Source organism: Lepidothrix coronata, unplaced genomic scaffold, assembly GCF_001604755.1.
Source record: "Lepidothrix coronata isolate B3197 unplaced genomic scaffold, Lepidothrix_coronata-1.0 Scaffold28, whole genome shotgun sequence".
In the NCBI taxonomy this organism is placed as follows: Eukaryota; Metazoa; Chordata; class Aves; order Passeriformes; family Pipridae; genus Lepidothrix; species Lepidothrix coronata.
Window position 1 is genome coordinate 1,053,532 of NW_016690208.1, and position 19,603 is coordinate 1,073,134.

Below are 19,603 nucleotides of genomic sequence, written 5' to 3' on the forward strand. Positions count from 1 at the left end.
ACAGATTTCAAAGAATATGATGCAGGGAAGTCACTATTGTAAGGACCAGCAGATCTCCTGCCTGGAGAATTTCTGGTTTGTATCTCTCTTGCTCATGTTTTCTTTTTCTTCATACTCTCCAAAGATATTCCAGGCACATAGTATTCTATGTTTGCTTACTTGGTCCTGTGACTCCAGCTCTTGGTTTTCTCAGGATGGGGAAATGATCCCCCAATTGTAATTTCAGACATTAGCCTCTGTCTATCCCAGCTTACAAAAGGGATGTAATTCAATTCAGAGTGGAAACATGAATGTAGCCCCTGCCAGATGTTTATGAATTCCATGAGCTCTGTTTATGGATGCTTCATTAAAGCAAATTTGCTTTTGAAGGAAATGTAAATAGCAAATATGGTTTTGATTGTGAAGAACAATGGAGACTTTTAGGGGTCTGCATTTATGATGTGATAGCTTTTGTACTGTCAAGATATGTATATTTTAAAAAGAAAATTCTTTAAAAATTGTAACCTCCTTTTTAGTCCTGACAGAGCTGTTATTCCTTCACAAGTCTTTGTTTAGTCCACCAAACTGATATTGAACAATCTTCCTCAAATGTGGTTTTCCCTCTGCTCTTCCCTAAGGACAAGAAACTTGGACACGTGAGCCCAGGCTCATTTTCCTTCATCTGTACTCAGTGTAGCACTTGAACATGTGCTTAACATTCAGCTAGTGACAGCTATGTACATGCTTAAAACTAATTATTTAACCAAATCAAGGTTTAAATTTGGGGGCAGCTGATTCAGCAACTCTCACCCTATCTCACTTAAATCCTAAAGCACGTTTCTTCTAATCAGCTCCTCGCAGCAGGAAAATGCGTGGTCTGCAGCATGTTCTCCTGAGGAAAATGTCACCAAAAAGACTGGGAATCTCTGCAAAAGGTTAAATATCAGCCAGGACTTGGCAACTCATATCATAAAGCTGCACCTGAAATCCTGCTTTAAGTGCCTTACCTTGCCCTATTCTCCTGGCCAAGGTGCCTGTCAGTATTTCTGGAATGTTGTCCTCTCGCTGCTGGGTTCTGGCTCAGGTGATACAAGAGAAGCTTTTCAAATCCCAAATCATATTTCTCTTTTCCACCACTCATCCAGCTCCTGCATTAACTGCTGCCCAGGTGAAGCCTGCAAAGCTGAGATAAGGGGAGAACACAAGCCCTTTGCTGCTCTGTGCCAGAGGGGAGGGACCACTGCCCTCTGCCACGTGGACCCAGCGCTTCCCAGCATCACCAACTGCAGACATTTGTAAATGCCAGAGATTTGTAAAGTGGTGTTATCTAAGCCAACCTGAAAATAGTTGCTTTCTTCCAGGCCCAGCTGAGTTTTTTTCATGGAGAAGAGGCAGGGGTGTATTGTTTTGCTTCCAGGGATCTTTCTAGTTGACTGAGAAAGCACTGGAAGTGTTTGAGGACAGGTTCGCTCCAGATCCATGGCCAGTGATGTCTCCCTTTGGCTTCACTCAAGGCATCTGCTGGCTTTTTATTTGGCCAGACTGTGATAGTGAAGTATCAGTATTTGGATAAAGGGGTAAGGAAGAAGCTTTGGGTTTCTGGAAAGGAGCTACTGACTGCTCCTTCGTGCTGCAGTTCACAGGCTTGTCACTGTCTCTCTTGGAGCTCTGAGTAGCTGTTTGAACAGGGGGAAATGCAGTGCTGCTCTGCAGGAGCACCTTGTTGAGTATTTAGTTCTGCAGGAACCTTGTCTGCTCTAGCAGCAGCATGTATCCCTGTTGCCTCACCTGGACTAGCAATAAACCTGAGTTGCAAAGCCTGGAGCTGAGTTCCAATGGATTTGTGAGCTGACACTGTTCACACCTGGCCAACATTTTAGCACCTTGTTTAGTCTGGGGGTTGCTGGTAGAGCTGCACATCTCAGGGAAATTCCGTCCTGGCATGTGCACCCACTGACCAAGGGGCACTGAGGCTGCAAGGGCAGCCCAGGGGCTGTGCTCAGCCCTGCCTGCAAGGCCAGGCTGCCAGGTCTGTGGTGGGAAGGCACCGTGCTGTGCCTTGCAGCATTTGGCATTGGGATCTCCCTGGAGAGCTGCCAGGACCTCACTCGCTCATCTCTGACCAGCGGTTGTCAGTAATAGAGAGTTTTGAAGATTTAACTAATTGACTAAATGTAGCCTTCCCTGTCAGGGTGGATTAGGGAAAGCCTTTGCCCCAGGTTTCAACCCAGGAGGCTGGAGAAGATGAAGTTTGCCACGTGCATCTGCGAACAGAGGGTCACCTTCTCCTTCCTTAGGTCAAATGCTGATGAGTTGTGTTGCGATGGGATTAGGCAGGTGACTGCTGTGAAGTGAGATTGCCCTGGCAGATCCTGCCATGCTGGTGACAGGGCTCTGCTGGAAGAGACAAGGATACTGTAAACACTCCCCCAGCCAGCCAGCCCTGCTGAGTTGGACCACTGAGAACCACAGCCCTCACTGCTGTACTGAGGGCACCCAACAACCTCCACCCAGTTCTAGAGAAGCCCAGAAGTGGCAAAGGGGCTGGACAGGGCAGGACAGGCTACAGAAGATGGGTCTGGAAGGGCCAGACACATCCCAGTTTCCTTCCTGACAGGATCTATCTCAGAGGAGAAACCTCTAACCTGGGTCATCACTGTCATTTCCACGTCCCGCTTGCTTCTGATCCCTGCTCCCTCTTCCAGGCCTGAGCTATGGACTCCTCCCTGTCTGCACATCCTTCCCCCTGCTTCACACGCAGGTCACCACATCAGCTTGGATAGTAAAGGTGTAATTGCACAAAGTATTCTGAGTGGCTGCCCAAAGAGAAGGGGAACAGTTTGTTTTCCAGGGAGGATGAGCAGTTGGGTAGCAGGGTGCTTTCCTAGAGTGCCAGCATCATAACCGTGCTGACACCTTCCCATCCTATGGGCAGGTCTGTGTATTTGCTGGGTGTCCCAGTCACCCCACACAGCCCCAAGATGCCTCCAAGCCCTGCTTTCCCACCACCCAAACTTACAGGGCTGTCTGACTCGAGCTGTCAGTAGCCCTGCTTTTAAATGACCTTCTGGTTTATGTCATTGTGCTTTGAGGTTTATAGGGACATGGATTAATAAAACTTTTGGCCTTTACTGCTCTCTGATCTAGGAGCCAGCATGAACCACAGCACTTGGGGTGTTGGGCTGGTGAGAGCTGCCTGACGTCAGTGCAGCAAAGCCCCAACCTGTGAAACACCCCCTTTGGTTGTGGGGTTCCCATCTGGGGCACAGTCCTTCTCTGTCCATCTGTCCTGGAGACCAGGCTGAGCATTCTTTAGAGCTGTGCCTTACTGGCAATGCAAGACAGGCTCTTGGTTATTTAATCTCAGCTCTGCTCAGCAGCACAGAGCTTTGCCAAGTGCAGTAGAAGTTTTTGCATTATTTTATATTGACAGTGTTTGTCTGCTGTAATAATTTGGCTGAGGTTCCTATACATTTCTGCTGTACAGTGCCTTTCTTTGTGAGTCTCTCTCTTTGCCTGTCATCCTGGAGTTGCTTTTCTAAGGCATTGGCTCCCTAGCCCTGTTATTACTTTTGGCACTGGGTTTGCATCCCGATTAAGCACATTGGCTCCTGTTTTCTCTCTTTCTGTGTTGGCCAGCTCTCAGAATTCCTCTTACCACTACATTCTAACACCACTCTGTGTTTTTATTTATTATTTGTATTGCAGTAGCGCCTAAGAGTCCCAACTGAGCTAATGACCTGATTATGAACATGAAGCCCATTAATAGTCTCTTGATATGCCCTTTTTAACTGTTTTATTTTCTCTCACTGTGGCTCTTTATTCTCTGTCAGTGTGACACACTGGTTTCTGGGGCTCAAATGGTGCAGAAGGTTGTGTGTTCAACTCTCCTGAAATTAGTGTGAGAGCTAAATGGTCTTTAAGGTCCCTTCCAACTCAAACCATTGATTCTATTCACAATCTTCCCCCCTTCCCAAGGCTCCCCTTGCTTAGAACTCTGGAGGAACAAGGACACCCCTTCCTCAACAACACTCGAGCTGAGCCATGAACTGTTCATTTGTAGCTAATCCCACCTGCTCATTTGCAGCAGGGGGCATGTCCTGTACACCTCCTGAGCTCCTCGTGCCTTCCACACACTCGCACATCCAGGAGGAGATGCCAGACATGGGACCAGACCTGCAGAAGCAGGCACAGCAAGCTGAACTCCTCCCTACCTGCATATGCATGAGCACCTGCCTGGACCCTAACAGCAGCCAAATCTTTAAATAGCAAGTAGCTGTAGCTGAAGGCTTGGAGTTCAGCTGCCAGCAAATATACCCTGCTCTTTTTGAGGAATTTGGGGCCCAGGACAATCTGAAAGTACTGTATGTTGAGGGCTTGTGTGCCTCTATATTTTGTAGATTTATTGCCCTGATTGTGATGATGAGATTGTGTGGTATGCCAAGTGTTAAGGGCAGAGGCAGTTGGAAAAACAAGGTTTCTAGGAATGCAGAGGTTTGCTATCAATAAGGCTGGAACTACAAGTCTCTGCCTTGCAAAACTGTTGTCTTGTAACTGTTGTCTGAAAATAAGGTTGTTCCTGGCCTGCTTTTCTCCTCTGGCTTTGCTTTGTGGCTGGTAGTTGGTTTAATAGGAATAAAAAGTTCTGTGTGCTGGTAACGGTGAGAAATGAAGCAACAAAACACAGAAAGAATCTTTTGAGTCCTGGGCTCTGAACTGCTGTGCTCAACACAAGCAGGTACAGGTTGGCTTAGCCAGGACTGATCTCATGGACTGTCCTGGTGGCCAAGGCTAGAGTGACAGCTGGATTTTCCAGTGAGACATAGCCTCCGTGTTCTTATTTTTGCCTCTCTTTTACCTTTTTCCAGGGTGCCAGAGGGCCTGATGGACCAGTAGGCGAGCCGGGGTCACGAGGTGTCAAGGTGAGTGCCAAGGCTGCTCTGAGCTGTGCTGTGAAATGCTCTGGGCAGGATCGAGGTCTCATCCTCCTCCTCCAGGGCGTGTTCAATTGCTCCATGAGGAGCAACCAGCAAGGATGAGCCTGTCTTGCCACCAGAGTAAAATCTATCCAGTGTTGGCATCGGGGCCCTTGCTCACACTCCCTGCTGGTTGGGGTGTTCCTTGGGGCAGGATGGTGGGCATTTGTCCTCTCAAAAGCTGCAGGGAACTGGAGGGGATATTTGCTGGAAAATGTGCAGGAGCAGATGGGCTGGGGCAGAAGAGTATCACCAACAGTCTGTGCTCCTGGTGACGTGACTTTGTCTTTTTGCTTTCCAGGGCCGACCAGGGGAGCCAGGCAGGCCGGGGCCAGATGGGCTGCAGGTATGTCCTCTGTGAGAGCCAGAGCCTGCCAAGCCTGGCACGGTGTCAGTCCTCTCTGTGGGGGCACTCCCACGTTCCCAGTGCCCAGGGAACAGCAGCTTCTCCTGGCCAAAGTGCCGCAGGTGTGTCAGCACATTCCTGGCTGCTGATTGCTGTAACTGTGTGTTCACAGGGCAAGATGGGGGAGACTGGGGAGGCTGGAGCACGCGGCTTCCCGGTAAGTGTCCGTCCCTTGTGCTTCCTTCCGTAACCTCAGGTTCACTCAAGTCTGTAAGTTTTGGGTCCTGGTTCAGGAGGGAGAATTTGGACAGTGTCTCACACTTAAAAGGGCACCTCCCCCCCTCCTTTTACTGGAGCGTTTATGAGATGCATGTTACTGCTGAAAGCCATGAAGGATTCTATGGGGTTGGAGCTGACCCTGGTGTTTTTAATTTTTCCAGGGTATCCAAGGACCTTCCGGACCTCCAGGAGCAAAAGGGGCTCCAGGCGACCCGGCAAGTGTCTTATCACTCTCTCTTTCCTAGCACACACACAGACACTTCATTTCTTTCTCTGTCTGTCTTTTCCCCACCACTTATCCCATTCCCAGCCTCTCTGTCCTTGCCAACTCCAGCGTGGTCAGAGATGTGAAGGACTTGGCTAGAGTCCTAGGAACCATAAGGAAAGACAAGGTCAGACCCCTGAAAAGCAAAAGGGGGCCATGGATCAGCCAGGGAGAGCGTAGGATACAGGCTGGGGTGGATTTTTGAAGGGAGAAAAGAAGGGCAAGATTGGGGCTGGGGCAGGGTCAGATGTAACAGGAGGAGCTGGAGTGGGCTGGTAGGTTGAGTGGAAGGGGGACCAGGAGGGAGGCTGATGGTGTCAGAACTGAGCCTACAGCTTGGGAAGAGGCACTGGGAGGTGACAGGGGAAGACACAGACCTCAAGTAGGGCCAACAGGACCACCAAAGCAAGAAGAGGGATCTCTTCCTGCTCTCTCTCTCTGTGGGGACCATCCTGGACTGTGAAGGGAGTGGGTAAACCAGGCACTTCCAGGTTGCCAACTGCAGTTATTTTGGATGGGAGCCAGAAAGATGAAAGGCCTTCTGAGCTCTTTGCCTGCTAAGGTGCCTCAGCACACCCATTGCTTGCCTCTCCATCTCCAGCTCTTGCACAGTGCATAACTCCTCTGAGGTGTAGGGGGGAGCTGGTGTTTTATCTTACAGACCACAGAAGTGATGGCCCTTCAGAAATGAAGACATGTATGAAAGGAGTCTTGTATGTCTGTTTTTCAGGGTCCACAGGGACCACAGGGGCCACCTGGGCCTTTGGGAGAAATTGGGCATAAGGTAGGTATGATCTTTGCTCCCGTTTGTTTTCCCTTTGCATCGAGAGTGGCAGGACTGAGGGAGGAGTAAATGTGCAGGGGCACATCCTTCCACACCTGGAGGTGTGGAACGAGCAGGAAGGATTTCCCTAAAGTCTGAAAGTCAGCTTCCAAAGCGAACAGTGGAAATCAGGAATTTGAGCATCACTTCAGTCGCAGGCCACAGACACCCAGCTGGGGGATGTGCAGACCCATCTTCACACCAAGAGAAACCTTTTAAGGGTGACCGCACCACGGACCAACTTATTGCACCAGGGTACAGAGTCAGGGACCCAGCACAATAACAATTCAAACTGAGCACTGGCCTTTCCCCACTCCCTGGTGCTGCTGTTGACGTGACACAGGTTTGCCAGCCTGCCCAGATTGCCATGGCAGCCCCAGCACAGTGGAGGAAGCTCAGAGACGCCTTTGCTGCTGACGGTGCTGTTGGGCTGCCGTTGCCATGAAGCAGTGGCACAAACACACCACAACCAAGCAGCAGCTGCCAAACAGTGCCCTGATGGGAGTGCAGGGAGATGCCTCCATGATTTCCCCCTACCTCCTCAGCAGTTTTGGCTCCATTTCACTCCCACTGAGTGTCACACTCTTGGCTCTTTATACCAAGTGTGCCAGTCCCCCTTTGGTAGCTCCTCTCCATAGGTCCTGAGCTGTAACACAGACACGATGTTTCACTCAGTCGTGAAAACAGCAGCAAAGGTGGCTTTTAATGCAGTCTATGCAAAGGGTGTGAGTCATGAAAGTTTCCATTCTCATGGCTGCTAGACTGGATGGAGCGAGCTCTCAGCGTGGTAAACCACACTGGGGAGCTGGAAAGCTGCTACCCAGCCACTCTGGATGTTGCCAACCAAGAAAGTACAGAGCTTCATTCAAATCTGTGACTCTTCCAGGAGCCTTTCTCTGCACTGGCACCTCTGGAGAAACCAAAGCAGGATTTTTGCTTTCATTGGAGCTTGAATTTTCTCATTGCGTGACTTGACCATTTGTTCACAAACCCAACATACACCCTGCTCCCTCCTCTGCTTGAATCCATTTCAGTAAGCCAGGAACTGGCTTTATTCCCTGGGCAGCTCCCTTGACTATGTGCTCTTTTTTCCTTTATTCCCAACTGTAAAGAGAAGGGAGATTGTTGTCCGGAATGCAAATATCATAAGTAAATAAACCACTCAAATCCTTTAAAGAGAAGCTTTACTGTCCCATCTTTGAGCTTGTTTTGCTCATTCCCCACGCTTCCCAGAGGTAAGAGAAAAATGTACAAAGATTAAAGCTCCCAGTAGGTCTCAATACTAAACATAGCAAACGACCATGACCCGGCTGTCACGGGGCTGCACATGGCACTGGACACTGAGGGAGTACAGTTTGCAAGGTCATTCTCCCATCTTCCTATCTTGCTTCCCATCATTTCCCAGGTCAAGCACTCATTTTTGGCTCTCCGAGGGATGCCAAGCTCCTCTCAGAGCAACGAGACACTTTCCCTCTGCTACTCCAGCCTGATTTCTGGTCTGATCCCAGCCATTGGTATTCCATGTTTTATGGCCCAGTACAGCCAGAGACAGTGGGTGAGGGTTGTCAAGGCTAACCTGGACAAAATTTGTGCTGGAGGATTCAGTGTAACCTTGCTGCTCTTGGCTCCCTTTAGCTGCCAGCACCATCATGCCCCTGGCTCTCTGGGAATAGGGGGCAAAGGCTCAGCCTGAAGCTGTGGAGTCTGGGGCAGATTAACCCTCAACAAAACAAGACACGTGGTGCAGAAAATGTGCTCACACCAGTGCTAATGGAGAAGTGGAGCTGCTGGGAATCAGGGAGCAAGAGCACAGCCAAGCATTTTTGTTACCCACTGTTAACAGCCAGTCTGGACCCTGGTAAAGGGCTTTCAAGTCTGATTCTGGACCTTTCCCCCTCTTTCCCAGCTAGTTCCAGTGTGGTTACCTACCTTAGAAAGCAGAGGGGCTGGAAGGGGGTAGGGAAAGGGGCTTGGCAGAGGAGGCTGGGGAGAGGAGAAGGTGTGAGAGTTGATCAGAGCCCTCCCAGAAAGCAGGCACGAGGGGTCCTGGGCCTCTTTGATGCTGCGAACCCCGAGCCAGCTCCAGGGAGGTAATTGCATTGCAACCAGGGCTCAGCTGTCCCAGGAGGGCTCTGCTAAAGGAATTATGTCTTTGATCTTGCTTTCTACTTAGTTACAATGGCTTTTTCATCGTCTTGGATTTATTTTTTTTCCCAGGGACCGCCTGGCTCAATGGGACAACCTGGCCTTGCAGGTGAACCTGGCATGAAGGTAAGAAAAACCCCTTACTGCAATTCCTCTATCAGACTGGGGAGATAATAGCGACTTGTGTTCCTGCAGGACTGAGTGACATTGCAGGTTTGCCCTCCAGCAGCTAAAGCAGAAAGTGCTTTCAACAAAAGATAAAGTTTAAAATATAAAATCCAGTTAACTTCAGCATTTGGTTGCGAATTCCTGAGCCCCAACCTGAGGGGGAGGCCATCAGTGCTGGGGAGAAGCACCGTCCCAGGGATCTTGTGCCTCAAGAACTGTGAAGGGCCTTGGAAATGAAGCTCAGCTCTCTGCAGATCCAAAATCTGAATGGAGAAAGGAGTCCTCTAGACTCAGAGATCCAGGCAGCTTCTAATTTGAAACCAGAAGTGTCTCAGGAAGGTCCCAAACTTAAAAATACCTTCAGTTTCCAAGCCTCAGCTCTGTGGGGACTGAGCTCCTCTGATGGTTACAGGGAAAGGGTGCCCTGCTCCAGACTATGAATTCTCCTTCTTGTCCTCATGGAAAGGCCTATAAAAGCCATCTCTTTGTTTGAATAAGATCCCTGTGCTGAGCAGCTCAGAGGAGTTTTTATTTCATCCTAGCCCCCTTGGTTTGAAGGTTCATTCCTGCGAGCAGAGCTTTTGAACAGACTCTGTGTGGGGATTAAATGCAGTTTCCTCTGTGCTGCTCTTCACCCTCACCCCCAGCCCCATCCTTTGCCATGTTTTCCTTGGCAAATCTTCTGACACTTCACTGGAGCTACTGTGCCTTTGGCATCCTGATACTGCTCAAGTGTTTTCAGCTCCTGTGCTCCTGGCTGCCCTCCTGGGGAGCAGGACACGATGGTTTCCACAGACACCCCTTTACCCACTGTCAGTGCAACAGGTCCTTGTGGGAAGTCGGGGAGGGAGAGTCCTGTCCTGCTCCTTCTGGAGCTTCCAACCTGGAAGGAGCTGAACCAAGGCTGGTCTGGGCAGTCATCACTTGCAGACCAGTTTTCTGGTTCTCTCCTTTTGGTGCCATCAAAGATTCAGATTTTTCTCCAGGGGCTGGGGCTCAAAGAGCTGTTGGATCTCTTCTCCCTCGCTCTGGTCATGTCTGCCACCACACCACACTGCACCCAGCATTGCTGCTTGTCTGGGAAGGACCATGCCCAGGGAATACCTGCAGGCAGCACAGACCACTCCTTGACCCCTGTCCTGTCAAGCTTTATTGCAACACAGCCTGCCAGAGGTGTCCCTGTGTGCTCTCCCTATGCTGGGCCTTTGGACCCCCTTGAAAACTGAAGGTGTTTGTGTGGGAGAAGGAAAGAAAAAGTCAAAATGAGGAGTGCAATGGGACGTGCTTCATGTTCACTCACCATCAGCAAACAGCTTGTCTCCATGTCTGAGTTTCCTTCTTTTTAGGGTGATCCTGGCCAGCTGGGAGTCCCTGGAGAGCAAGGTCTCATTGGCCAAAGGGTGAGTATGGCCACCTTTTCGTGGGGCTTCTGTGCCTTGACAGTTCCCCAGAGGGTCTGTCCCTGCTCAAACACAGCTGGGCAGGCAGACCCTGCCCTGGGCATCCCGTAACCCTCATGGCCCCTGTTCCTTCTCTGGGAGGTGGAAGCCCCTTCCCCACAGAGTCTGTCAGCCTGAGTTCACCAGCCTTCATGAGCCTCTGGGGTACCACAGTGACGCTGTGACACCCTCTCGTGTGAAAGGGGCAGTGTGGGAACAGATGTGGGAACAGACCCCTCCTGTTTGCCAGGGGCTGTGTCCACACGGGGCAGGGGATGCTGGAGCAGAAGGAGGCATTAACAGGGAAACACTGGCTACACTGTGCACGTGTGGGAGGGAGCTGGGGTGGGATGAATGCATGGATTGAGGTTTCCAGGGTCTGTGTCCCTTCTCAGGACTGAGGTCGGTTGTTGGAGCAGGATGGGGAAGCCCCAAGTTACATGAATACAGACTGAGCCCCTTTTCACACAGGGAAGGAGGTCTTCCCACAGGCCAGCAGCAGGTCCGTGGAGGAGAAACTGTGGCTCAGAATAAAGCAAGAGGCTGAATTCTTGCTATTGCTCCGGAGGAAGCTTGTTCAGCATTAGGGTATGGGATAGGACACATGTCAAAGTGCAGGGTTGGGCTTCCATTGCTGCAGCCCCACTGCTACCACAAGTCAGCTGCAGAAAGCAAAGGGAAAAGCATGTTTAGGCATGGCCTCATGGTGCTTCCTTCTGTCTGCAGGGAGAATCCGGGCTGGAAGGAGACAGCGGGCTGCCTGGGCCAGATGGGATCAAGGTAAACCTCAGTCTCGTGGAGTGTCAGCTCTCACACACATCTCTGTGCACTCAGATCCCTGTGATCCCTAGGGCCAGCATGAAGCCAAGGGGGTTACTGTGCAATCAGCCTCTGCCCTGCTCTCTCCAAGGACTTTTTTTCTGCAAGCACACATAACAAACTCCTCCTGTTTCACTCCTCTACCCACATTTTTGGCATCTGATCAGATCTCCAAAAAGGTCAAGTTCTTAAAAATCTGGTTTCCAACAATTTGTCTGTTTTATTTGAGTCTTTACAGAACAAATTTCCAACTAATCAGGAATTCCTGGGCCTGGCAAGAGGAATCAAGAATTGCCCATCCCTCTCCCATGCACCACTGACCAGAACAATGTTAGCAAGTAAAGAAACCAGATCCCTCTCCCCTTGGCAGAGCCCCAGGTACTCACTCAGGGCTCATTCTGTATCTAACTGCTGTGAGTTTGCTACCTTGCCTTTGGAACAGGACTCTGATTCCTGTCCCTGCACAGCCAGCCTTTCCAAACAGGCCAACAATTTTGTTCCATGGAAAGAAAGAGCAGCCGATCCCACAACAATGCAGTTTATTTCTTCATTCTAGTTAAGCTATTTGCCATGTGTCTTTATTTCTACTTATCTCTGAATGTTGGACCAAAAAACCTCTTCCTTAAGGACAGTTAAGGCTTCTGTATTCTCTGACTGTCCCCAGGAGCTCTTGAACCAAATCAGCTCTTTCCACCCCAAATGTGTCTCTGGACAGTTAACCAGATGTGTCTCTGCTCCTTAACCAGATAAGATGTTGCTGAGCTCTCACCATGCAGGTGCAAGAGGAAAATGACTCAATAAAGGCTGGTTGGCTCCAAAAATGCAGGTGCTGATCCCAGTATAGAACTGGAGTGGTAGTACTGAATAATGCGAAATACTGACAATATTTTATTTGACTTGATAGAAGAAAAACAGCTCCAAACTTACTTCTTCTTACACTTCTGTGATTGTATTTCTTGTCTGCATTCCAGTTGGTTGTCATTGATCCATACTGAAGTTTCATTATCTGCCGGATTTTTTCCTAAATTTCCAAGACTGGTTTCACCAGGGAAGGTTTAAGTTAGACATTAGGAAAAATTTCTTCACAGAAAGGGCAGTCAGGCATTGGAATAAGCTACCCCAGAAAGTGGTGGAGTCACTATCCCTGGAAGTGGCAGCTGGGGACATGGTTTAGTGGTGGGCTTGACAGTGCTGGGTTAATAGTTGGACACACTGATCTTAAAGGTCTTTTCCAACCCAAATGATTCTATGATTCTGTAACTATAAGAACAGTGATTTGACAGGGCACCTACTGCTCAGAACATAAATCCTTCACAGGGCACGGTCACACTGTTTTCCAGAGCGTTTGTTTGAGCCCTGGACTGATTCCTATTTGGCAGTGAGAGCCAAGCAGCCACTCCAGACAAACCCATCCTATTAAAAGTCTTCCAACATCCCAAGCTCAGGGCTTCTGGGTGAGGCGAGGCAGGCTTTCAGATCTTGTCTGCCTGCCTCATTCACGTGGGAGGTTCAGGCCTTATTGCAGAAGAAGCAAAGGGGTTCAGGTTACCCTGTGTAATGGGGGAGTTCCTTCTCCTCTAGCCAAGAGATTTTAAAGAAAAGAAACCTGGTTTTGCTCCTTTTTTAAATGTCAAGTGTATTATGACTCATCCTCATTCATCCTTTTGCTTGCAGGCTCTTTTCCTCTCAGACTCCTGAAATATTAATTATGTGGTGGGTTTTTCCTTGCAAGAGGCAATGCACAGTGACCCATGTGTTGTGTGGGCATGAAAACCTCCCACTTCTCCTCTCTTCCACAGGGGGACAAAGGAGAGCAAGGCCTGGAAGGAGAGAAAGGAGAAAAAGGCAATGAAGGACTGAAGGGAAAAGAAGGACCTCCTGGATATCCCGGAATCACAGGTGTCCGAGTGAGTCTGCGAATCCAGCCCATGGGCGATCCATGGGTTCCCTATGGTGATGAGTGTGTGAACCAGGACACTGCTTAGGGCAGGAGGCCATCTGAGATGTCACTTGTTGCAAATGCTGTCGTAAAATATGTCATTTTTGTGAAAAACTGCATCTGGGGGTTGGTTTGGTCTTCCAGTCAGGACATACTTGAGATGTGGATCGCTCCTCTGGTCTGCCATAGGCTTTGGGACAGTGCCTCCCTCCTGCACATGTAAGATGGATTTGGCAGGATGTTAGAGAGGGAGGTACAGAGGGCTGTGAGGGGCTGAGTTTCCCCTGGCTGCCACAGCTGGCTTGGCCTGGAGCCTGGAAACGACCAACCTTGAGCCTTCTCTGATGATTACTTACTTGCTTCTGGTCTTCCCTTTAGTATTTTATATTTAATTTTATATTATCTAGATATATATTTCTATATATTTTATATATAATTCTATATTTAAGGCTCCCCCTTAAATATAGAAAACGAAGAGGTGAAATTAGCAGGAAATTATTCCTGAACCTTCAGTGAATACCAGGGGCATGTGTGGTTTGCTTGGACGTCTGATCTTGGTGCCATAGAAAGGAAAAGTGTGACTCTGGCCCTGACACGAGAGCAGTGGGAGCCAGGCAGGGTCTGGCTGGGGCTCATTCGGTGGTGGCAGGTGGAGGATGGCTCTGCCCAGTGCCCCTGTGGGCTGCTCTAAAAGTCAGGCCCTTCTGGTTGAAATGTAGGGTTTATCAGCTTAATGGTGTGGTTTATTCGTTGTCATTGTTGTCATGGATGTAAGTTTTCAGAGGCATGGGTCTTGTCCTGCAAAGGGATGGCCCAGCTGTGAGTGGGATGCAGCCACCCTGACTGGAGGCCATGCCTGCCTGCAGCACAAGTCTCATCCCTTGTGCAGCTGCAGAACATCCCAGCTCCCACCCCACACATCTGTGGGAAAGAAATGAGCAGCCCATGTTTGGTGGCTGCTCTGAAATCCCAGCCTGGGATGAGAGGGAGGCAGCAGAGCAGGCAGGTACCGCCGAGCGCTGGGTGGATGCTCGGTGGTGAAGCATGTTGATTTTCCTTTTGGTGACGTTGTGGCTGGCTAAAAAGAGCAGGGAGAAGGGTGTGAGGGGATGGAAGCAAAAAAGGAGATGGATTCATGTTATTTTTGGGCTGAGGTAGGGATTTGAACACTGACTCAACCAGAAAGTGGAAACATTGGCTTAAAGCTGTGGTGCAGCACCATAAATGTGCAGAATAAGCCTGTAGTCCTGTCCCAAATAAGGCCAGTCTTGGCCACAGCCCCCCGTATCCACAGGGAACCCTTTCAGGATTGGGATCACACCATGGGGTGGTCCCCAGTACCTCAGCTCCCTCCCAGCTGCAGGCTGGCACAGCTGGACAGTCGCCCTTCATGTGCTGTACTTCTGGCTGGTTCACATGTTTATATTGTGCATGTTTTAAGAACCAATAAAAATATTAAAATCATGCAAATGCCATATTAAGTTATAAAATATAAAATATAGATTCTCTCAGACTCAATCCCTGCTGTTTGCCAGCATGTCCCTGGGAACATGATGCTGTTTTCTGTTTTATTTTTAAAAAAAAATTGAGTCAATGAGCCAAGATTCCTGCTCATAATCACTCCCTTTTGTTTTTTTTACTGCAGAGTGCTATATTTCCATCTACTATTTTAATATGCTTCTTTGTATATCCTTATGCCTAAACTCAAGCAGCCTTTCAGACCTGCACAGGCTCCAGATACTGTTGCCTCCCCTGCCAAACTCCGTTACTAATACACAGGCTGGTGTTCCTGTGCTCACTCTGAGGTCATTCGAATCTGGAAGTCTTCTGACAGAAGTAGAAATAATTTTTCTCTTCCCATTTTTTTCTTTTTGAGACTTCCATTCTACCTTCTCATGGAAAGTGCAAATACTAGCGTGATCTCCCTTAGATAAGGTTTGCAGAAATGCAAACAGCTAGAGATAACTTCAACCTCATCCTTTTCAGCTGAGCAATGGCAGCTGGAATATCCAGCCAAGCCATGCTCTGGAAGACATGCCACAAAAGGCACCACAAACTGCACAGTGCAAAGGAGGCTTTAAGGCTGCTGAACAAAGAAAGCAAAAAATCTTGTCATGGAAAAGTTGTGAAGGTGTTCACCCAAGGGCAAATGTCAAGGTGACAAACTCCCGTGCAGGATTTGTACGGTGGCTCAGAAGTTGCTTGGGGAAGGGTGTTGGAGGTGCTTGGACTGTGGGGAGGAGGCATGTTGGGTTTGGGTGTGCTGCAGATACTGTGTGATTACACATCACACATGTTGCATATGGTTTTAATACTTGTGATGTGATAGTGTTGTGCTGTCCAATACTCAGTTCAAATGGTTCAAAGGTTCTTCGTCTTTAGCTATTACATCTTCATTTGGTCTCTCCTGGCATGACACCCAGGAGTCCTTACATCTGTGCTTCACCACATTCCTGCCTGGATCCACTGACGTTTTCCTGGGCTAGAGATGTTGCCTCTGCTCCAGTATTGGGATAGCCTGCTCAGCTACAAAGGGGACAGGGGAGATGTCGATGCTTCTGTGCTGTTCCTGGGAGACACACACACCAGGATCTGTGCAGTCACATGTGACAACAAACTGACCTCCATCTGGGAGTTCTAGCTCATCTGCTTCTGGAAGAGATTCATGTTAACTTGAGGAAGCTGATGCCCGTCTGCAGTCATGGACACAGAGAAAAGCTTTTACTATGCCTTGGCTTGGCCCTGTTGTACTGGAGGGAACCCACAGAGACGTGCCCTGCATGGACAGCAACAGCCTCTGGAAAAACCCTTTTCATCACAAGTCCCTGCAGTAACATCACGTCTTGAAGATTTGTCCTTAACGCCAAGGACATGTTTAGTCTTAATCTTTATTTTGCTTATGTCTACAGGAATGTGGCACTTCACTCTCAAGTGTCCTCCTGACAGATGTAGGAAATGAGGCCCCTGATGGCTCTGAAATGATGTGACTTCACTGCTGGTACATTTTCAGCCCGTTTTGTATATTCTGGCCTGGGGCAGAGTCTCAGTGCAGCCACAGAACAGGTAGGAGCTGGGGAACTTGGCGGGACTCGTACCAGCTCACACGCCATGTGGCAAGGGGCCAGCACAACTGAGGGAAGGAGATTGGTTCCTGGGCCTGCACAGTCCTGGAGCTCCCTGGATCTGGCAGAGGAAGGGATGTAATGGAGCACCCTCAAAAACTGGAGAAAGCTCAGAGGGTCTGTTCAGCCCTTCTGGGTCACGCAGAAGAGAGACATTCACCCAGCAATCAATGGGATCAGCAGGGACACGTCTGGCTTTGCTGGGCAAGGCTTCATTTTCCAGAAAGCCATCCCAATGCTGACACAACGCCTGAGCACAACCAAACTTCCCTCTGCACTCAGGAAACGTTTTTCAGGGATCGTTAGCTTTAATTTCGTTCAGCCATTTCCAATATTAACATATCTGAAAACCGTTTTCCGCTGTGGTTTTGAATCTCAAACAAAAAGCATCAGGGAGGCCCCATCCGAGTCTCCAGGGGCAGTTTGTACGTGTCTCAAAGCCAGTGGATTTCAGCAAACAGACCTGGCAGCTGAGATGGTCCATGAGTCTCACAGCTGTGGCTGGCAGGGCTCGAGGCAGCTGGAGCTGAGATAAGTGAGTATCCTCTATCTTTTGGTCACTTTGTCCAGGTTCACACTGCTCCGTTCAGCTCCAGTTCCTGCTCGGTGGAGGAATGGGCCAGTTGCCCCCTGGTCATAAGAGAGAGATCAGAGCACAAGCGCAAGATCCAGTTGAAATTTCCAAACTTACGTCGGAGATGTGCACCTTTCCTGAGCTGCTGGCTCATGTTACCTCCTCCCAGTGGCTTCTATCTTCTTCTAATCCTAACTTGTTGCCTTCACTTGCCTTTGATTCTCTTCTGAACGTGGCTCTTTGTCCTCTGGTGGCTCCTCGGAGCAGCAAAGAGCTGAAAATCCCTTCCTCTTGTAGAGCACCAGGGGCTGTTTGGGTATCTGCATTCAGAGAGACTGGCTGGAGAAAAACCTCGGGGTCAACAGTGCAGGGAGCAGGAGTCGTGCACTGGAGATGCAGGTTTTCTCTGTGGGCAAGGCAAGACAAGGATATGTCTCCTCAGTATGTGAAGAGACTGAAAGGTACAACAGCCTGGTGAACCCTGGCAAGGCACCCATCAGCAATGCAAGTGTCACAGTGTGGTTGGCCAAAATAAGAAGATGATTTGTCTGCCAACCTGTAAGGCTATGAGGGGATGGTCCACAGAACCTGAGAACATTGCTAAAGGGGACCATGCATTCACAAAGGATCTGGCTGCCCATCAGTGCTGCTCGTGGCAACAGAGGATGGTAAGAGCCAGAGGTTGGAGTCACTGGTGTGGAACCAGCAACCTGCTCACAGGCAAGTGGGCCCTGAGAACAACCCTTACGCCCAAAAAGTGCTCCCCCCCACTGCTTCTCCTCTCCACCGATGGAAAATTTGGCATTTCAGCCCTTTCCTGGGAGGACAAGGGATCCAGCAGTGGCTGAGGAAGGCCCAAGCCATTTGGCAGCAGGGAGGTGGTGGGTTTCCAGCTGCGCTCCGTGGCTCTGCACTGTGGTTTTCATAATGTGCTGGTTGTCATACATGGCAGACATCTGATAGCAAGGGTTTTACAGTTCCAGGAAAGCAACTGGAGAGCCTGGAAGTACTGAAATGCAACATGCTCCGAAACAAGAAAATCCCTCATTGTTCAGCAAAACTGGGAGTCGAGTTCTTTCCACTTCCTTTCTAACCTGAAATCCTATCTGCAGTGTCATTCAAGCCACGTCAGGACTCAGAAAGCTTTGAGCCAGACGCTCCAATGGCCTAAATTGCCATAAACAATTACATCAGAGAAGGTCTGGCTGCATGTGCCGGCCCTGCTGTGTGGTGCAGATGTGCACCATCAGCCCAAAAGAGCTCAAAGGGCCATAAATCCTTTTGCTCTGGTGCAACAAGATCCAAAGTCCTTTCGTTTGCTCTTCAGGAGGGTAGAGTGACAGAGCTGGGCTGGGGTGGAGATCTGAGAAGGCTTTTTGAGGGAACTTGCAGTGCTTTGAAAAGGATCAAGCCACTCTCCAGCCCAGTACAGAGCACAGAGTGAACTCTTGGCTCCAGCACTGTGGTCGCAGACCCATCACTCCCCGCACACAGCGCTGGATGGTGCCCTAAGGATCCTTCCCGTCATGTTCTCATCTCTGCCTCATCTACAAACTACAATCCTGAAGTGGAAGGAGGACTTACTGGCCAGGATGGACCTTTTTCTCTGAGCTAGCAGAGCTGTTCCAGCAATGGCACACTGTTGTCCCAGCTGAGATGATGCTGGCTTTTGGGCAGAGCAGGAGCCCCTTCTCACCTGACACATTGCTCTAGTACAAAGTTGTCCAAACATCACTTTCAGCAGAATTTGTCCCAGAGTGGTTTTTGCTCTTTGTTCTTTTCTGTTTCCTGCCACTGAAAACATGATTCAAAGGTTTTTTGCAACAAAGCTCCTCGCTCTGCTGTCGCTGAATCCAGCCATTCACTCTGCACACATGAGCTCAGCGACAGCTGGCAGCACCACATCAGTTCCATGGCATTCAGCTCCCTGAAAACACTGAGGCTGCTGAAGGACAATCCTGGAGTCACTGCTGGTTTTAATCTCTGCTCTCCACGCAGGAATTTATGCTCTTTTTTTTTTTTTTTTTTTTTTTTTGATAATGTGCTGAGCTGTTGTTTCCTGGAAAAGCTGTTTTTCGTGCCCTGGACCATGGGCTGTCTGTGGAGCTCTTACTTAAAAGAAGTTTCTTGAACTCCCTCAGCTGGAGGGTGTGGGGTCACCCACTGACTGAGCAGGGGAAGGAATGGAGAACACTGGACTCGGTGTGGGCTGTGACAGCCCTGCAGGGTGTCAGTGGTAACTGAGCTCCTCACACCCTTAATCTTAGCAAACGAGTAGTGTTACTCCTAATCTTGCCCTTGATTAACGTGTTAGGAGTAGGTGCACAAGGTAGTAAAGTGACTTGCCCAGGGTCATACTTGTCCTGCCCTACAGCCTGTCCTTTCCTGCTACATCAGCAGGGCCAGATCCTCTACTGGAGCCATTTCCAGGGCTGAAGGTGCTTGCACTTGGCCATGGTGTGTCCTTGTGTCACAGCCTTGGGGTATCATTGCTTGTGCCCACCAATATCCAGCAAAGCCATAGGCAGGTATTTGTCTTGCATCCAGAATCAAAGGTGAATCAAGGTTCTCAGGAATGCAGTCAAATGTGCTTTGAAGAGGATGAGACCAAGGGTCAGGGTGATGCCTCTCCAGGGAGCTGCAGTCTCAGGTCTCTCTCCTTCCCCTTTTAGAAGCAACATGGTCATTCCCTGGGCACCTCTGCCCTGCAATCAGCTTCTCCCCATGCT

At 49.5% G+C, this 19,603-nt stretch overlaps 1 protein-coding gene across 1 annotated transcript in view; it reads left to right on the forward strand.

Annotated features, from left to right (window-relative positions):
- COL27A1 (collagen type XXVII alpha 1 chain) overlaps positions 1-19,603 on the forward strand; it is a 146,427-nt gene that overhangs the window by 98,007 nt on the left and 28,817 nt on the right. Inside the window, exons 29-37 of the mRNA XM_017810351.1 lie at positions 4,848-4,901; positions 5,257-5,301; positions 5,474-5,518; positions 5,742-5,795; positions 6,576-6,629; positions 8,886-8,939; positions 10,328-10,381; positions 11,147-11,200; positions 13,039-13,146. Coding sequence (XP_017665840.1) covers positions 4,848-4,901; positions 5,257-5,301; positions 5,474-5,518; positions 5,742-5,795; positions 6,576-6,629; positions 8,886-8,939; positions 10,328-10,381; positions 11,147-11,200; positions 13,039-13,146 — 522 coding nt within the window. The remainder of the gene's footprint in view (positions 1-4,847; positions 4,902-5,256; positions 5,302-5,473; positions 5,519-5,741; positions 5,796-6,575; positions 6,630-8,885; positions 8,940-10,327; positions 10,382-11,146; positions 11,201-13,038; positions 13,147-19,603) is intronic.